This window comes from Camelus ferus, chromosome 4 (genome assembly GCF_009834535.1).
Source record: "Camelus ferus isolate YT-003-E chromosome 4, BCGSAC_Cfer_1.0, whole genome shotgun sequence".
Classification (NCBI taxonomy): domain Eukaryota; kingdom Metazoa; phylum Chordata; class Mammalia; order Artiodactyla; family Camelidae; genus Camelus; species Camelus ferus.
Genome location: NC_045699.1, coordinates 43,750,254 through 43,764,138, shown reverse-complemented (window position 1 = coordinate 43,764,138; position 13,885 = coordinate 43,750,254). Strand labels below are relative to the sequence as shown.

Genomic DNA, 13,885 nt, shown 5'->3' with positions numbered 1-13,885 from the left:
AGTGCGTGCCTAGCATGCACAAGGTCCTGGGTTCAATCCCTGGAACCTCCATTTAAAAATAAATAAAAATAAATAAACCTAATTACCTCCCCCCCAAAACAAAACAAAAATTTTTTAAATGCTGTATTACTTAATTTATATCTTCATAATCAAATTAATAGAGCTAAAATTCTGGAGAAGAAATTTTCCTTGAGTATGGTACAACAGTTTTTATTTTATCATATACGTTTATGTTGTGTTAGTTTTCTGTTGTGTGTAACAAATTACCACAAATATAGTAGCTTAAAATACAAACCTACTATCTTACAGTTTCCATGGATTGAAGTCCCCGTATAGGTTAGGGCCTTGTTTGGCTGGAGCTGTGATTTCATCAGAGACTTGATGTCCTCTTCCAAGCTTACTGGTGGTTGTTACAATGTGGTTGTGATTGTAGGACTGAGGTCCCCCATTTTCTTGATACCACTCTCAACTCTTAGAGGGTGCCTTCAGATCTCTATCACATGGCCCCCTTCATATGCCTTCTCACAGCATAGCAGCTTAGTCTGCGGGGTTGACAGGAGAATCTCTTTAAGAAGGGCTCAGCTTCTCTTTTGAGAGCTTTCTCTGATTATGTCAAGCCATAATCTCCCCCTTTGATTAACTGAAAATTAACTGACTTAGAATCTTAATTATAGCTGAAAATCCCTTCACCTCTGTGAAGGGGTTTATAAATTTAGGTCATATAATTTAACCTAATCATGGGAATGAAATTCACCATATTTACAGTCCTACCCACACACCAAGGAGGGATGGATTATACAGGAGATGTACACCAGAGGTGGGAATTCCTTCTTCCCTTCTCTCCTTCTCTCGCCCCCCCCCTCCCACTCAGTGTATGATTTTATTTTATCCAGTGGGGGCACTTGGTTTTGATCAAACTTATCTATCATTTTGTCCTGAATCTATAGTAACTACAGAATTTGAATATAGCTTTTCTCCATTGTATTGTTTGTCCTCCCTTTTTATGAACAAAGTGGAGGTCTGACCAATGGAAATTGATGTGGGTAGGAGAGGAATATGCCTGAAAATTATTAACTTGTGGTCACAAGGGTCAGATTTTGCCAGTTTTTTACTTGTGTATTTCTGAAATCTGTTTTCTCAGCCAGCTACTTGTACTAGCAGTTTGTAAGAGGGCTACTCACAGACTGCTTTAGTTTGGTAGTTGGAAGGTAGATGGCCTTATTAAAACACTCTTTAGAGATACTGTGCAAATTATAAGCATGAGAAAATTGCAGAATATGAAACCTACATAAAGGAATAGACTATTTTGAGAAAGGAGGGAATTGCTTTAAAGTGGTAAAAGTACTCCTTAGATTTGAGTAAGGAGTCAGGAATGTGAAATGTACTTGTTCCTATGAAATATTTTCTTACTCTTGCCGTCAGGTAAACCCAAGGCTCCTACCTCTATTCTAATTTTTGTCTGTATTATGATGTTTATTCATTTAATATTTTTATTGAAGTATTTTTTATTTAATAATTTTATTGAAGTCAGTTTACAATGTGTCAATTTCTGATGTACAGCACAATACTTCAGTCATATAGGAACATACATATATTCATTTTCATATTCTCTTTCACCATAAGTTACTACAAGATACTGAATATAGTTCCCTATGCTATAGAGTATAAACTTGTTGTTTCTCTATTTTTTTTATATATTAGTTAATATCTACAAATCTCGAACTCCCAATTTATCCCTTCTCCTTCTTCCCCTGCTGGTAACCATGTTTATTTTCTGTGTCTGTGAGTCTGTTTATTTATTTTTTTTAAATAAATTTGTCTTTTTTTTTTTTTAAGATTCCACATGTAAGTGATATCATACGGTATTTTTCTTTCTCTTTCTCGCTTACTTCACTTAGAATGACATTCTCTACGTTGTATTATGGCATTTAAGACATTATTCTATAGTTGGCTGCTTGTATCTATTTTTTTTTTTTTAACTAGAATAAGCTCCTTGAGGGCAAGATCCATGTTTTATTTCTTTTTCTAACATAACTGTTTGCTTACAGGAGGCAGTCAGTAAATATCCCTTGATTCAGCCATTCATACTTCATAGTGGTAAAGGAATGAGCACATTCCTGTTTGTTGTACAGAGATAAGCTTTAGTTCCTGTCCAAAACATTTTGTGGAGCAGTGCTAATGAAATCTAAAGTTACTGCCCTCAGGTGTTTTGCTTTTAATCCTCAGAAGGTCTCTGGAAGTAATTTTACTCTTAGCAACAGGCCTGGTTATCTCTTTACCAGGTTCATAGCAAACCAGAAGCAAAAATTTGTGAGAGGACTAAGGAAGATTGTTATAGCAGGATTATTCATAAAATTAGCATGCCACTTGATGATCTGTCTCTGCCTTCCTCTCTGGCAACTTCCTAACTACCAGCTATGCTGAACATTTTGCAGTTTCTTGACTATACTGCTGTTTCTTACCAGTTACCTCTCCATAGCACCAGTGTGGACCATTATCACAGAAAGATGATACGTTTTATATTGTATGGTGATTTGCTCTTGTTTCATTTTTTATAGCATATACTTCTTGAAGGTAGGAGACCATGACTATATTTTTGGTTTAGTGCTTGGCACAGAATAGACGCTTATGTGTAAAGAAATGAATGAGGCCATGAAAGTAAAAACAAGACTTCCTTAAAGCACATAGTCTTTAGTGTAGGGACAAGCAGGTCCACAGACCTTATCCTCAAGGGCAGTTCACTCCACAGCACAGTAGAATAGGTGATATTCTTGATACCTGAGATTTAAAATGTTACAGATTAAGTATACATATAAGTTTAAGGAGATGAACTCAAAATCTAGTCACACATTTAAAACATGCCGTTGTTTACTTTTGAGCTTATGATCTTTTTTAATTCCTCAGGAAAGTTGCTAGGTTTGTATTGACTATAGCTGAGATCTCCAGAGTCAAATTCTTGTTTTTTATACCTATGGTCACTGTGGAAATTTTGCCACAGATGTTCTGAAATCTCTTCCTCTTCCCTTCCATGGTCATTGAAAGGTTGATTAAAAAATAGAATGAGAAAAAATTAATCATAGTCCAGGTTGACACAATCTTTCCCTACTTAAGTGATTTTACCTCAGGTTTTCTTAACATGAAGTCTTATCTGTCGTTTAGGATTTCCAAATAATGCCAGCAGAAAAGATAGTAATAGATACTGTATGGGAAATATAGGAAGGACTTTGCATTCTTGAGCAATGCTGTTTTGTCTTTAAAATTTTTTTTTTGTCAGATCCATTGCCAGAGGCAACCTTTGTCATCCTTATATTTGTTTTGATGTTTAAGATTAATATTTTCTTTCCAGTCTCTGCTAACAAAATCATCAAATACCTAGAAAATCCTGACTGTCCTTCATAGGCATGATTCTCCACATTGGTGCAGCTAGCCATGAACTATCCTTTTCTTCTCCCTCTTTTTCCCAGATATCTCCCGGGGCCAATTCAGCACCTCTACCTGGCCATCCTAACAAGGTGATTTGTGAAAGGGTGAGACTTCAGAGCCTGTTCCCTCTCCTCCCAAGTGATCAGAACACTACCGTTCAAGAGGATGCTCACTTCAAAGCTTTCTTCCAGGTTCTTATATGTTTACCCTTTCCCTTCATAGGGCTGAAAGTCACAAGATACATTCTAGGTTGTTTCTAGGAAGACAAAACATTCTCAGTATCTTCTTGCTTTTTATTGTATGTGGGAATGAGTATTCTTCTTAGAGGACCTCTTTAACATAGCTTTTTCAGCCAGCTTTTCTGAACAATGTTTATCTTCCCTTGAGATGCTGTTATTATTTGACCACTTAATGTTCCTTGTTTTTGATCTTTTGGTCTTAATCGCTTGTCTTAATAGGTCAAATTCTGTACAAAAGCAGCTGATATTACAAAATATGTGAAACTGTGTAGGGAAGGAAAAATGGAAGCATGTAAGATACTTTCAAAAGCCATTACTACTTATTTGCTTAGCATCCAGAGTTTGATAGTAATGCATATTTCAAAGAGAAAACATGGTTACTTGCCTTCTATAACTTTTAACACCTGTGGGTAAAGTGTGTTTAAAAATTTTGTTACATATGAAATGAAAACAGAGTGAGGTATGAATGGACTGAAGCTGTCATTAGGTTATTAAAAGATTACTAGGATGTATTCACATAAACATTGGCTGCTATGTTTGTAATCCATTACTCCTAGGAAGCGTGTTTTGGTAATGGAAATCATTATTACCACAAAGGAAACAGTTCCCAAATTGCTTATGGATGCTACGGTTGGGGGCCAAGTTATGTATTGTATATGTGTGTATAAACCTGAGGTAGTTGAGAGTTGCTAATCAAAGCTAGGACTTTTGGATAGAGCCAGCTCATTTTCTGTTTGTGTGGGAGTGACAGGCTGGGGCCTGGGACTAGCTCTGAAAGAGAAATGCTTAATGACACATTAAATTGGAGATGTAGAATTTCTGAGGATAGCTATGCAGGTGATACAGGGCTCTTCAATCTGATATTCCTCGTAGGAATTTGTTCCAGGTTCTCTGCTTTGCATGTATTCTCTCCTTCTGTTTTTAACCCTCATAATAAACTAGTCATGGATGGTTTTCTAGATAAAGAAAGGCTCAGAGAGTCTCACAGAGATGCCCAATTACATATCTAGTTTAAATTAGCAGAACAGACTCAGATCCAACTTTTGCGATTTCTTCTCTACTGTGTCATATCATACCACCTTTGGATGTCAACAGGTATTTCCGTAAACACAATTCAGTGTGTGTTAAGAGACATCATTGTCTGTATTGAATGGAATGGCATATTGACTGCTATTTTGGATACAGCATTAGCTTGTAATTGCTTGATCTTTATTAGTAGACCAATATAGCTAAGGAAGAAATTGACTTGGTACCTTCACTACTGCCACCAACAAACAGTTATTTGACACTTTCTGTGTTCTCCAACCTTCCTTTGAGTCTTCAGGCATTAACTTAACATTAACTTTAAACTCAGAGGGTAGCTGCCAAATGCAATAGATTTAAACTCATGTTTTGAAAATAAAACCAAAAAGTTAGAGCCAGTTCCATTTGGGTGTTGCAGAAAGGTGAGAGGTATTATTGTTAAGGTTTTTTTGTGTGTGGGGGGGTAGTTAGGGGATTGAACCCAGGACCTCCTGCTTGCTAATAAGCATGTGCTCTCCCACTTGAGCTATACCCTCCCCCTGTTAAGTTTTTATTTATAGTCCTTATTTAACTTAAATCTTAACTTTTCTGTAACTATAGAACAAGGCCCACAGTGTACTTTGCTCCTAAGAGAGACTGGAAATTTTCTCTGTCCACTTACTGCCCTACCATTGTTCTGCATGAAGCAAAGTACAACCTTCTCACATCCCTTTTGAGTTACTAGGATACCTTCAACTAATTCTTACATGAAAATGGGTGTGATTTCTCAGTTTCAGTTATGCTTCACTTCCTTAAAAAACTTCGTTGCCATGTGAAAAGCAGAACCTACTCAGCCATCTCCTATCCTCAGAAAGTTATTCCCTTAACGCTTTGTGTTTTCTTAGCTCTTGGCTTTCCCCCACGTTCCTTCCTTCCCAGAGCTTTCTACTTTTCTTTCCCTTTGAAGCCCTCCATCTATTCTAAATAGACTCACCTACTTCCATTTTTTTCTTAAAGCACCCTCTTTACTTCATATTTTAGCTGAAACTAGTCTCTTTTCTGAGAACATTTTCCCTGGAAGCAACCTTCTTTAGGGATAAAGAAATTACTGAGTTTTTCCTACTTTGAGCATGCAATTGGGTATGTGGCTAGTAAGTAGGATGGTCATAGAGGAGAAGGAAAGTGTTGAAACTTCCTTGGATCCTTGTTTCTAACCACCAGTCTTCTTTGAACAAAAAACTTATATTTGTTTTTTTTTTGTTGTTGTTCCTTTTTGTCATTCATTTCCACTACTTAACAATTTTGTATCACTATCCTTGTTTAAGTCTTTTACACTTTGCTCCTTTTTTACTTGCTTGTTTTTCTAGTCAAAATCTTTCAAATTTTGCATGCTTTTTTACTTTTTAAAATTATGAAATATTTCATATATTCAAGTTATAAAATATAAAGAAAACACATGTATAATTTTTAAAAACCCACCATCCAGTTTAAAAAATAGCTGTTACCAATGTTTTTGAAGCTTCTGTATTACTTCCAGGTACTGTACCTTGGGAAAACCTCTGCTGAATTTTGTGTTTAGCATCCCTTTGCTTTTCTGTATGGTTTTTCCACAGAGTATCCCTCAGTACTGTACTGTTTAGTTTCTGAACTTACTGTAAATTGTATCATACCTTGTATATTTTTGTCATATTGAGATTCATATTGATGCATGTGGCTGTTTACTGTAGCTTGATTTTCCTGCTTTTAGTATTCCATTTATGTAGATGTACTACTGTAGTTTATCCCTTCTCTTTTTGATGGACATTTGAGAATTTTTTAGTTTTATATTAGTATTACAAGCAGTGCTGCCATGAATATTCTTGTATGTTTCTTGGTGTACATGTGGTTGGTATTTTAATGTTTCTGTAAAAATGATGGCTTTGTGTACTTACTGCTCTGGATTTTTTGTTTCTTGTTTTTTGTTTTTTTCTGGAAGAGGTATAGGTATAGGCATATTTGCATCTCCAAAAATAAGCCTATATTTAAAATTAGGATTGAAGTGCCTCCTATAATTTTTTTAAATTAAAATTAACGTCTAGTTAACGTACAGTCAAATTCACCCTTTCTGTGTACCTGTCTGTGTTTTTGACAATACAGACAGAGTGGAACCACTGCAATCAAGATATAGGACAGTTTCATCAGCATCCCCAAATTCCCTCACGTCTCCTTGCTATCAATTTTAAAATTAGCAGTTTCTGTACTACCAACCAATTCAGTGATTGTGATTAAAGATAGTATGGTTTCATGAAAACCTCAGGTACATTGTAGGGAACTTGAATTTCGTATGTGGCACAACCCTTGATTTGCGGGGTAGGGGGTGCATGTGCGCACACGTCTTAATGACAACTGTGATGCTTTATTTTGTACACTTACTAAAATTAATTAGGTGATTGAATTTTTCATGACTTAAACATGTAAAGAAATATACTAGATTTCTGAAAGAGAATACTAATTACTGTAAAAGTATCTTCTCCAGCAAATTTATAGACTTAATAAAAATATTAGCCAAAAATATTGGAAATTTTTTACTTCAGAACTTTACTTTTACCCTTAAATAAAGAAGGTTATCAAAGGAAAGACAGGGACAAAAGCTTTTCCAAAAATTGTCATAGAGGGAAATAATGCCATAATGATACTAAATTATATTATAAGGAAATAGTTCCATGTCAGTGAATTCCATCGTGTTAAATACAGTGGATGTTTTTCAGCTCTCATTCTACATGACCTCTTGGTTGAATCCTTGAAACTCCATTACACTGGCTTTCACTACCATACTCCATTCTCCTCTTATCAGCTACTCAGCATAAACTGTTGGAGCTTCTTAAGATTCAAAAGGACCTCCTTTGCACTGCAAAAACTATTGTGAACAATTTTGTCCATGCCTGCAACTTCATTGACCTACCATCTATCTGTATACCAAAACTAAATTTGTATTTCTAGACTGAGCTTCAGCTGTCTGCAGAACAATTCCACGTGGGTAGTTCAGAGGGATCCCCTGATTTCGAGTTGGTTCTCAATACCTTTTTTTTTTCATTGGTTTCATGTTTATGCTTCAGATTATTTTATTGATATATGTTTACAATACAATATGTAAAAACATTACAATTACAGCATCAAGATAAATCTTTTTTGCAAACCAATGTTTTTATGTGATTAAAAATTAAGAAAAATCTTGGACTTAAGGTTGCTAGTGTTATTCAGAAATTAGCCATACAGGCCTACCTAAATTCAGCAAGTTATGGCCAAGGATATAGTAACATAATATTTTCATATAATATTTCATCCTATTCATTATAATGGGATTGCAGTGTATTATACCACTAGAGTCCCTGTCCGAGCACTCACTGTACATAAAACTGTTCTTTGGCTTTTTTGAAAAGACAATCTTGGACCATATCAGAAAGAAAAGTTCTAATTTTTTTTTAATGCATGCTATGGTGATTCTTTAAAATAGAACATTCAAAGCCTCTTTTCCTTCCTATATCTACAAGTGAAAAACGTCCCAGGAGGATATACTGTTAGTCTGGTTATGAGGTTGGATTTTATTCTGAAATCTTTTGAGCTGAGGACTATCAGAGCTGTCTGCACATCAGAAAATTAAACTCTTGTGTGAATTACATAAAACAGGACTATATATGTTGTGTAGTTCAAAGGCAGTACAGTCACTGAATTGTCTTTGGTACATCTTCACTAGTAGGGACACATTTTACATAAATCTGAATATAGTTTAGTGGGTGGGGGTATAGCTCAGTGGTAGAGCACATGTTTAGCATGCACAAGGTCCTGGGTTCAATCCCCAGCACCTCCCCCCATTTAAAAAAAAAACAACTGAATACAGTTTAAACAAAGACCAGTTTCTGGAGAATTAAATGAGAAAATGTATAGAGACCATTTTGTAAATTGTGTAATTTAAATATAAAATTGTTAATTTCCTGCTTTCCCCTGCTTATATCCTTCCTTTGGAAACAAAAAAGGACTTACCTTGTTGGTAATTCTTTCTTTTACTAAATTAAAATTTTTTTTATTGTATAGTTGTTATACAATATTATATAACTTACACATGTACAACATAGTGATTCACAGTTTTTAAAGGTTATACTCCATTTATAGTTATTATAAAATACTGGCTATAGTCCTCATGTTGTACAATCTATCCTTGTAGCTTATACCTAATAATGGTTTGTACCTCATAATCCCCAACCCCTATGCTGCCCCTCCCCCTTCCCTCTCCCCACTGGTAACCACAGTTTGTTCTCTATATCTGTGAGTCTCCTTCTTTTTTGTTATATTAGCTAGTTTGCTGTACTTTTTAGATTCCACATTTAAGTGGTATAATACAGAATTTGTCTTTCTCTTTGACTTACTGCATTAGCATAATACCTTCCATGTCCATCCATGTTGCCTCAAATGGCAAAATTTTGTTCTTTTTTATGCCCGAGTATTTCGTTTTGTGTGTGTGTGTGTGTGTGTGTCTCTATATATATACACACATACACACACATCATCTTTATCCATTCATCTGTTGATGGACACTTAGGTTACTTTCATATCTTGGCAGTTGTAGATGGTAATTCTTCATTAGCAAGTTGCTTTATGTAGAATGTCTTAATTTTCTAAGTGCTTTCACATCTATTATTTTAAATGAATTGAATTCAGTGAGTTTTCTCTCCTGGGCCATTTAAATTTGAAGGTTGTGGAATGAGAAGTTTCATCTTTTGTCAAAGATAGTTCAGGCAAGTAGAGAGAGTCTGGGAGTTTTAAAGAGGATAGGGGACTCTTAAATCAAGCTATGCTTATTTATTTGTAAATCTGAGATGAATGGTAGTGCTGAATAAGTGGAGGAAGGACCTGGTTTTTGGAGATTTTACCTCCCCCTACTCTAGTTGCCCCCTTGCTCCTTTGAGATTGAAGTCCTTGGGGGCTTACTTAGTGGTTGCTGAAGTCAGAGGCACATTTCAGTTACCAATTTTTATCTAGACCTTGGAACCTGTTTCAGTTTGGGGGAGAGTTTGCTTGGCACAGCATGTCCCATTATCTTCAAGACTGCTGACTGAGGTATTTTTATCAATCTACCAATCCACACACAGACAGATACATATTATTTGTGTGTATGTATATACATGTATATGTGTATATATATGCACATACGTGCATTTTTTTTCTTTAGCATTTAATGATTTCTGTTTTTTGTTTGTTTGGAACCATGAAATGTTTTCTCACGTGTTCGCTTCTAATAATGATGTTTGGTTGTTAAGATTTGGTGTTAATAGAGGTGTAGTCCTGTACTTATTTTATCACATGCTAAATGTTAGGTATAAATGCTAGCTTGCTTGTTTTCTTTTGTCCTTCCTCCCTTCCTTCCTTTATCCCTCTCTTCCCTCCCTTGATCTCTAAATCTGCACCTCTATTCTGTACTGTACTATCTCTACACTATTCTGTACAGCTAGAGACAATATGTGAACCTGATTTGAATCAACATCTTATGAATTTAGGTTGTCACCATCTGGTGCTTTGTAAAGTCAGCCTACTGGCACAGGGTCAGCAAGGAGGGACGGAATCTTCTCTCCCTGAGATTTCAAAATGTGAAATTTTCTGTTGTGGTGAGTTTATCCTAGGGACTTTTCCTAAGAGGATCTCAGTATCTTCAGTGGTTCAGTTTTTCCCAAAGTGTAGTCTCAGACCAGCAGCAGCAGGTGTCATGGGGGGTCATGTTAGAAAGCAAAATTCTTAGGTCCCAATCCAAACTGTCTGAATTAGAGACTGGAAAGTGGACCCAACAATCTGGTATTTCTGACACAGGCAAAAGTTTGAGAACTACTGGCCTAGGTATTGGAAGTATCCTTCCAGATTCTGCTTTGCATTTATTTCTGTCAAGAGTCCATGTGGTAACATAGTTCTGGATTAGTTTTTATATTAACTTCTAAGTTTAGAGGTTCATAGACAACACGAGTAGTGAAAAATTTAAACTCCAGTCTTGGTGTGAGGAGCTGACCTGTGGTTTGAAATCTCAGGGAAATGATCCCTCCTTCAGTTCTCAGTCCATAAAGAGTAGACTCTCTGTGCCAGTGGATGCCTTTTTCTAGTCCTCCCTTTTATTGAAAGCATAGTACTTGGAAATTTTAGCTTAATGCAGGGGTCTCAGTGGTAAGACCATATCTTCTTTCCCTTCTGGGAGCATCAAAAAACAAATCTATCTGTTTTTTAGTTTTCCTCTTTGTTTCTTGTCCTTGGTAATTTCTCTTTTTTTTTCTGAATCCAGCAGTGCATTTAAAAATTATTTTTGTTGTATGTAAGCCATTATTTCTAGATATTTTATATTAGGGTTTTCACATTTAGTCCATGATTTTGTCACAAAAGTTTTCATAGTTACTTTATATCAAAGTTTGCAATACTTATGTTCTATTCTGTAACTATAACAGTGATCTTTCATGCCTTGTCCTATGTTGGTTATAATAATTGAAAACCAGTAAACATTCTTTTCTTCGTAGTGTTAGGAATATCTGTAAAGTCATTGCAGAACCAAGTAGCATGTTTGGTCCATGGATGAGGAGATATAATCGTCTCACTACTTGTAGAATGCTTTAGGTGACAAAATGATACGGATTTGCTTTTGTCTTTGTCCTCCACTCTGATTGCCTTGTATATTCCTTCCTTCCTTCCTTCCTTCCTTCCTTCCTTCCTTCCTTCCTTCCTTCCTTCCTTCCTTCCTTCCTTCCTCCTTCCCTTTTTCTTTTTCTGTTTTTTAATTGAAGTATAGTTGATTAACAATGTTGTGTTAGTTTCTGGTTTACACAGTGATTTCGTTTTATATTTTTTTTCATATTCTTTTCAATATAGGTTATAAGATACTGAATATAGCTCCCTGTGCTATAGAGTATGACTTTGTTGTTTACCTGTTTTATATATAGTAGTTAGTATCTGCAAATCCTGAACTCCCAACGTATCCCTCTCTACCCCCTTTTCCCCCTGGTAACCGTAAGTTTGTTTTCTATGTGAGTCTGTTTCTGTTTTGTAATTATTAATTAATTTATATCTCTCTGGTTTTTGTTTGTTTGTTTTAGATTCCATATATAAGTGATATCATACAGAATTTTGCTTTCTCCCCCTGGCTTACTTCACTTGATATGATAATCTCTGGGTCCATCCATGTTGCTGCAAATGGCAGTATTTCATTCTTTTTCATGGCTGAGCAGTATTCTGTTGTATATGTATACTACATCTTATTTATCCCCTCTCTGCTGATGGATGTTTATGTTGCTTCCATGTCTTGGCTACTGTAAATAGTGCTGCTGTGAACATTGGGGTGCATATAACTTTTTGAGTTTCCTCCGGATATGTGCTCAGGAGTGGGGTTATTGGATCAGAGAGTAAGTCTATTTTTAATTTTTAAAGGAATCTCCATAGTGTTTTCCATAATGGCTGCACCAAACTACATTCCCCCCAACAGTTTAGAAGGGTTCCCTTTCTCCACACCCTCTCTAGCATTTATCATTTGTGGACTTTTTGATGATGGCTATTCTGACCAGTGTGAGGTGCTACCTCGTTGTAGTTTTGATTTGCATTTCTCTGCTACTTAGCGATATTGAGCATCTTTTCATGTGTCTGTTGGCCATCTGAATGTCTTCTTTGGAGAAATGTTTGTTTAGGTCTTCTGCCCGTTTTTGGTTTGCATTGTTTGTTTTGTTACTGAGTTGTATAAGCTGTTTGTATATTTTGGAAGTTAATCCCTTATTAGTTGCATTACTTGCAAATATTTTAACCCATTCCATAATTTGGGAGGAAATTTTTGTTTAGAGTTTCCTTGCTGTGCAAAAGCTTATAAATTTAATTAGGTTGCATTTGTTTATTTTTGCTTTTATTTTGCTTTTTATTTTTATTTTGCATTTTGTTTCTATTGTCTTGGTAGACTGACCTAGAAGAACATTGCTATGCTTTGTATCAGAGAATGTTTTGCCTGTGTTCTCTTCTAGGTGGTTTATGGTGTCTTGTCTTACATGTTTTAAGTGTTTAAGCCATTTTGAGTTTATTTTTGTTTATGATGTGAGGGAGTGTTCTAACTTCATTGATTTACATGCAGCTGTCCAGCTAATATTTCTCACAATAAAAGAGCCATGTACTTAAATTTTAATCATACTGTTCTCAGTTATACTATTTGAATCTACATTGTTTATATTGTTTGTATTTCTCTCAGTGTCCTCTGACTTCTAGTTCTAATTTGGAATGATTGCTTTTCAGACCTGCAGTGATGCCATCATCCTGGGATTTCTTTTCATTGCTCTTCTGGGTTACTTCTGTTTATTACATCATATGTATATCTCCTCAAGTGAAAGAGAGAACATGCACATACAGTCAATCAACTAAATTTTTTTGAATGGATATGTGAGAAGCAACTTTGAATCTGTGTACATCTGGCAAGTTCTTTGTTTTTGCCCCTATACTAGATTAATAGTTTGGCTGGAATATAAAACTCTAGGTTCAACATTATTTTCCCTCAGAGCGCTTGAGCATCTTTTGTTTTCTCTGGGAAGTCTAATGCTAATTTAATTCCTATTTCTTTGTAGGTTACTCCCTGTTTCTTTTTCTGGAGATTATGAGGATTTTTTTTTTTTTGAGTTCCTTAAAGTATAAAATTGATAAGGAATATGATGAAACCATGTAGTAAACTAACTTTTTAAAATGTTTCCCTGTTTTTATCAAGTACGGTTTCCTACTACTTTGAGTGAAAAAGTACGACTTATTACCGTAGTACTGATGAATAGCTCACTTCCACTTAATTCCCTTCACTTTCTAGTCTTTGTCTCCTCTTATACACTGAGAACCTTTTTCCAACAACTCAGAGATGGGGAACTTTATCAGTTTTCTTTCTTTATCTCCACTCTTAAAAGCAACACATTTGTTGTAAAATAAGAATACGCTAACCTGCGACTTGAAAATCACTGAAAATATGTAAAGGTTGGTAGGCTAAGTTTTTTCTGGTCTTTTTTATGGATCTGTGGCAGTCTCCTCCATTTTGGGCAGTGTATTTGTAGAATTCAAGTTCCATATCTTAGCTTGCTTTAAGCTTTGCAGTATAGGATTATACATATGAAAGCTAGTGATTATGATTTGTCACTAACATTTTGTACTTAAAGAAAGTCAATGTTAGATAAATCTGTTTTACCAGATATGGAGATCACTTATTT

General features: G+C 35.4%; 1 protein-coding gene across 12 annotated transcripts in view; it reads left to right on the top strand.

Moving 5' to 3' along the window:
• Positions 1 to 13,885, top strand: part of RNF38 (ring finger protein 38) — a 113,087-nt gene that overhangs the window by 64,713 nt on the left and 34,489 nt on the right. For 2 of the 12 annotated variants that reach the window (XM_032477989.1, XM_032477999.1), the window contains one exon: positions 3,465 to 3,512. The exons of 6 other annotated variants lie outside the window; for them this stretch is intronic. In XM_032477989.1, the coding sequence (XP_032333880.1) occupies positions 3,465 to 3,512 (48 nt within the window). Of the gene's footprint in view, positions 1 to 3,464; positions 3,615 to 13,885 lie in introns of all 12 variants that reach the window. 4 more of the 12 variants (XM_032477988.1, XM_032477998.1, XM_032477987.1 and 1 more) reach the window with 2 other exon arrangements.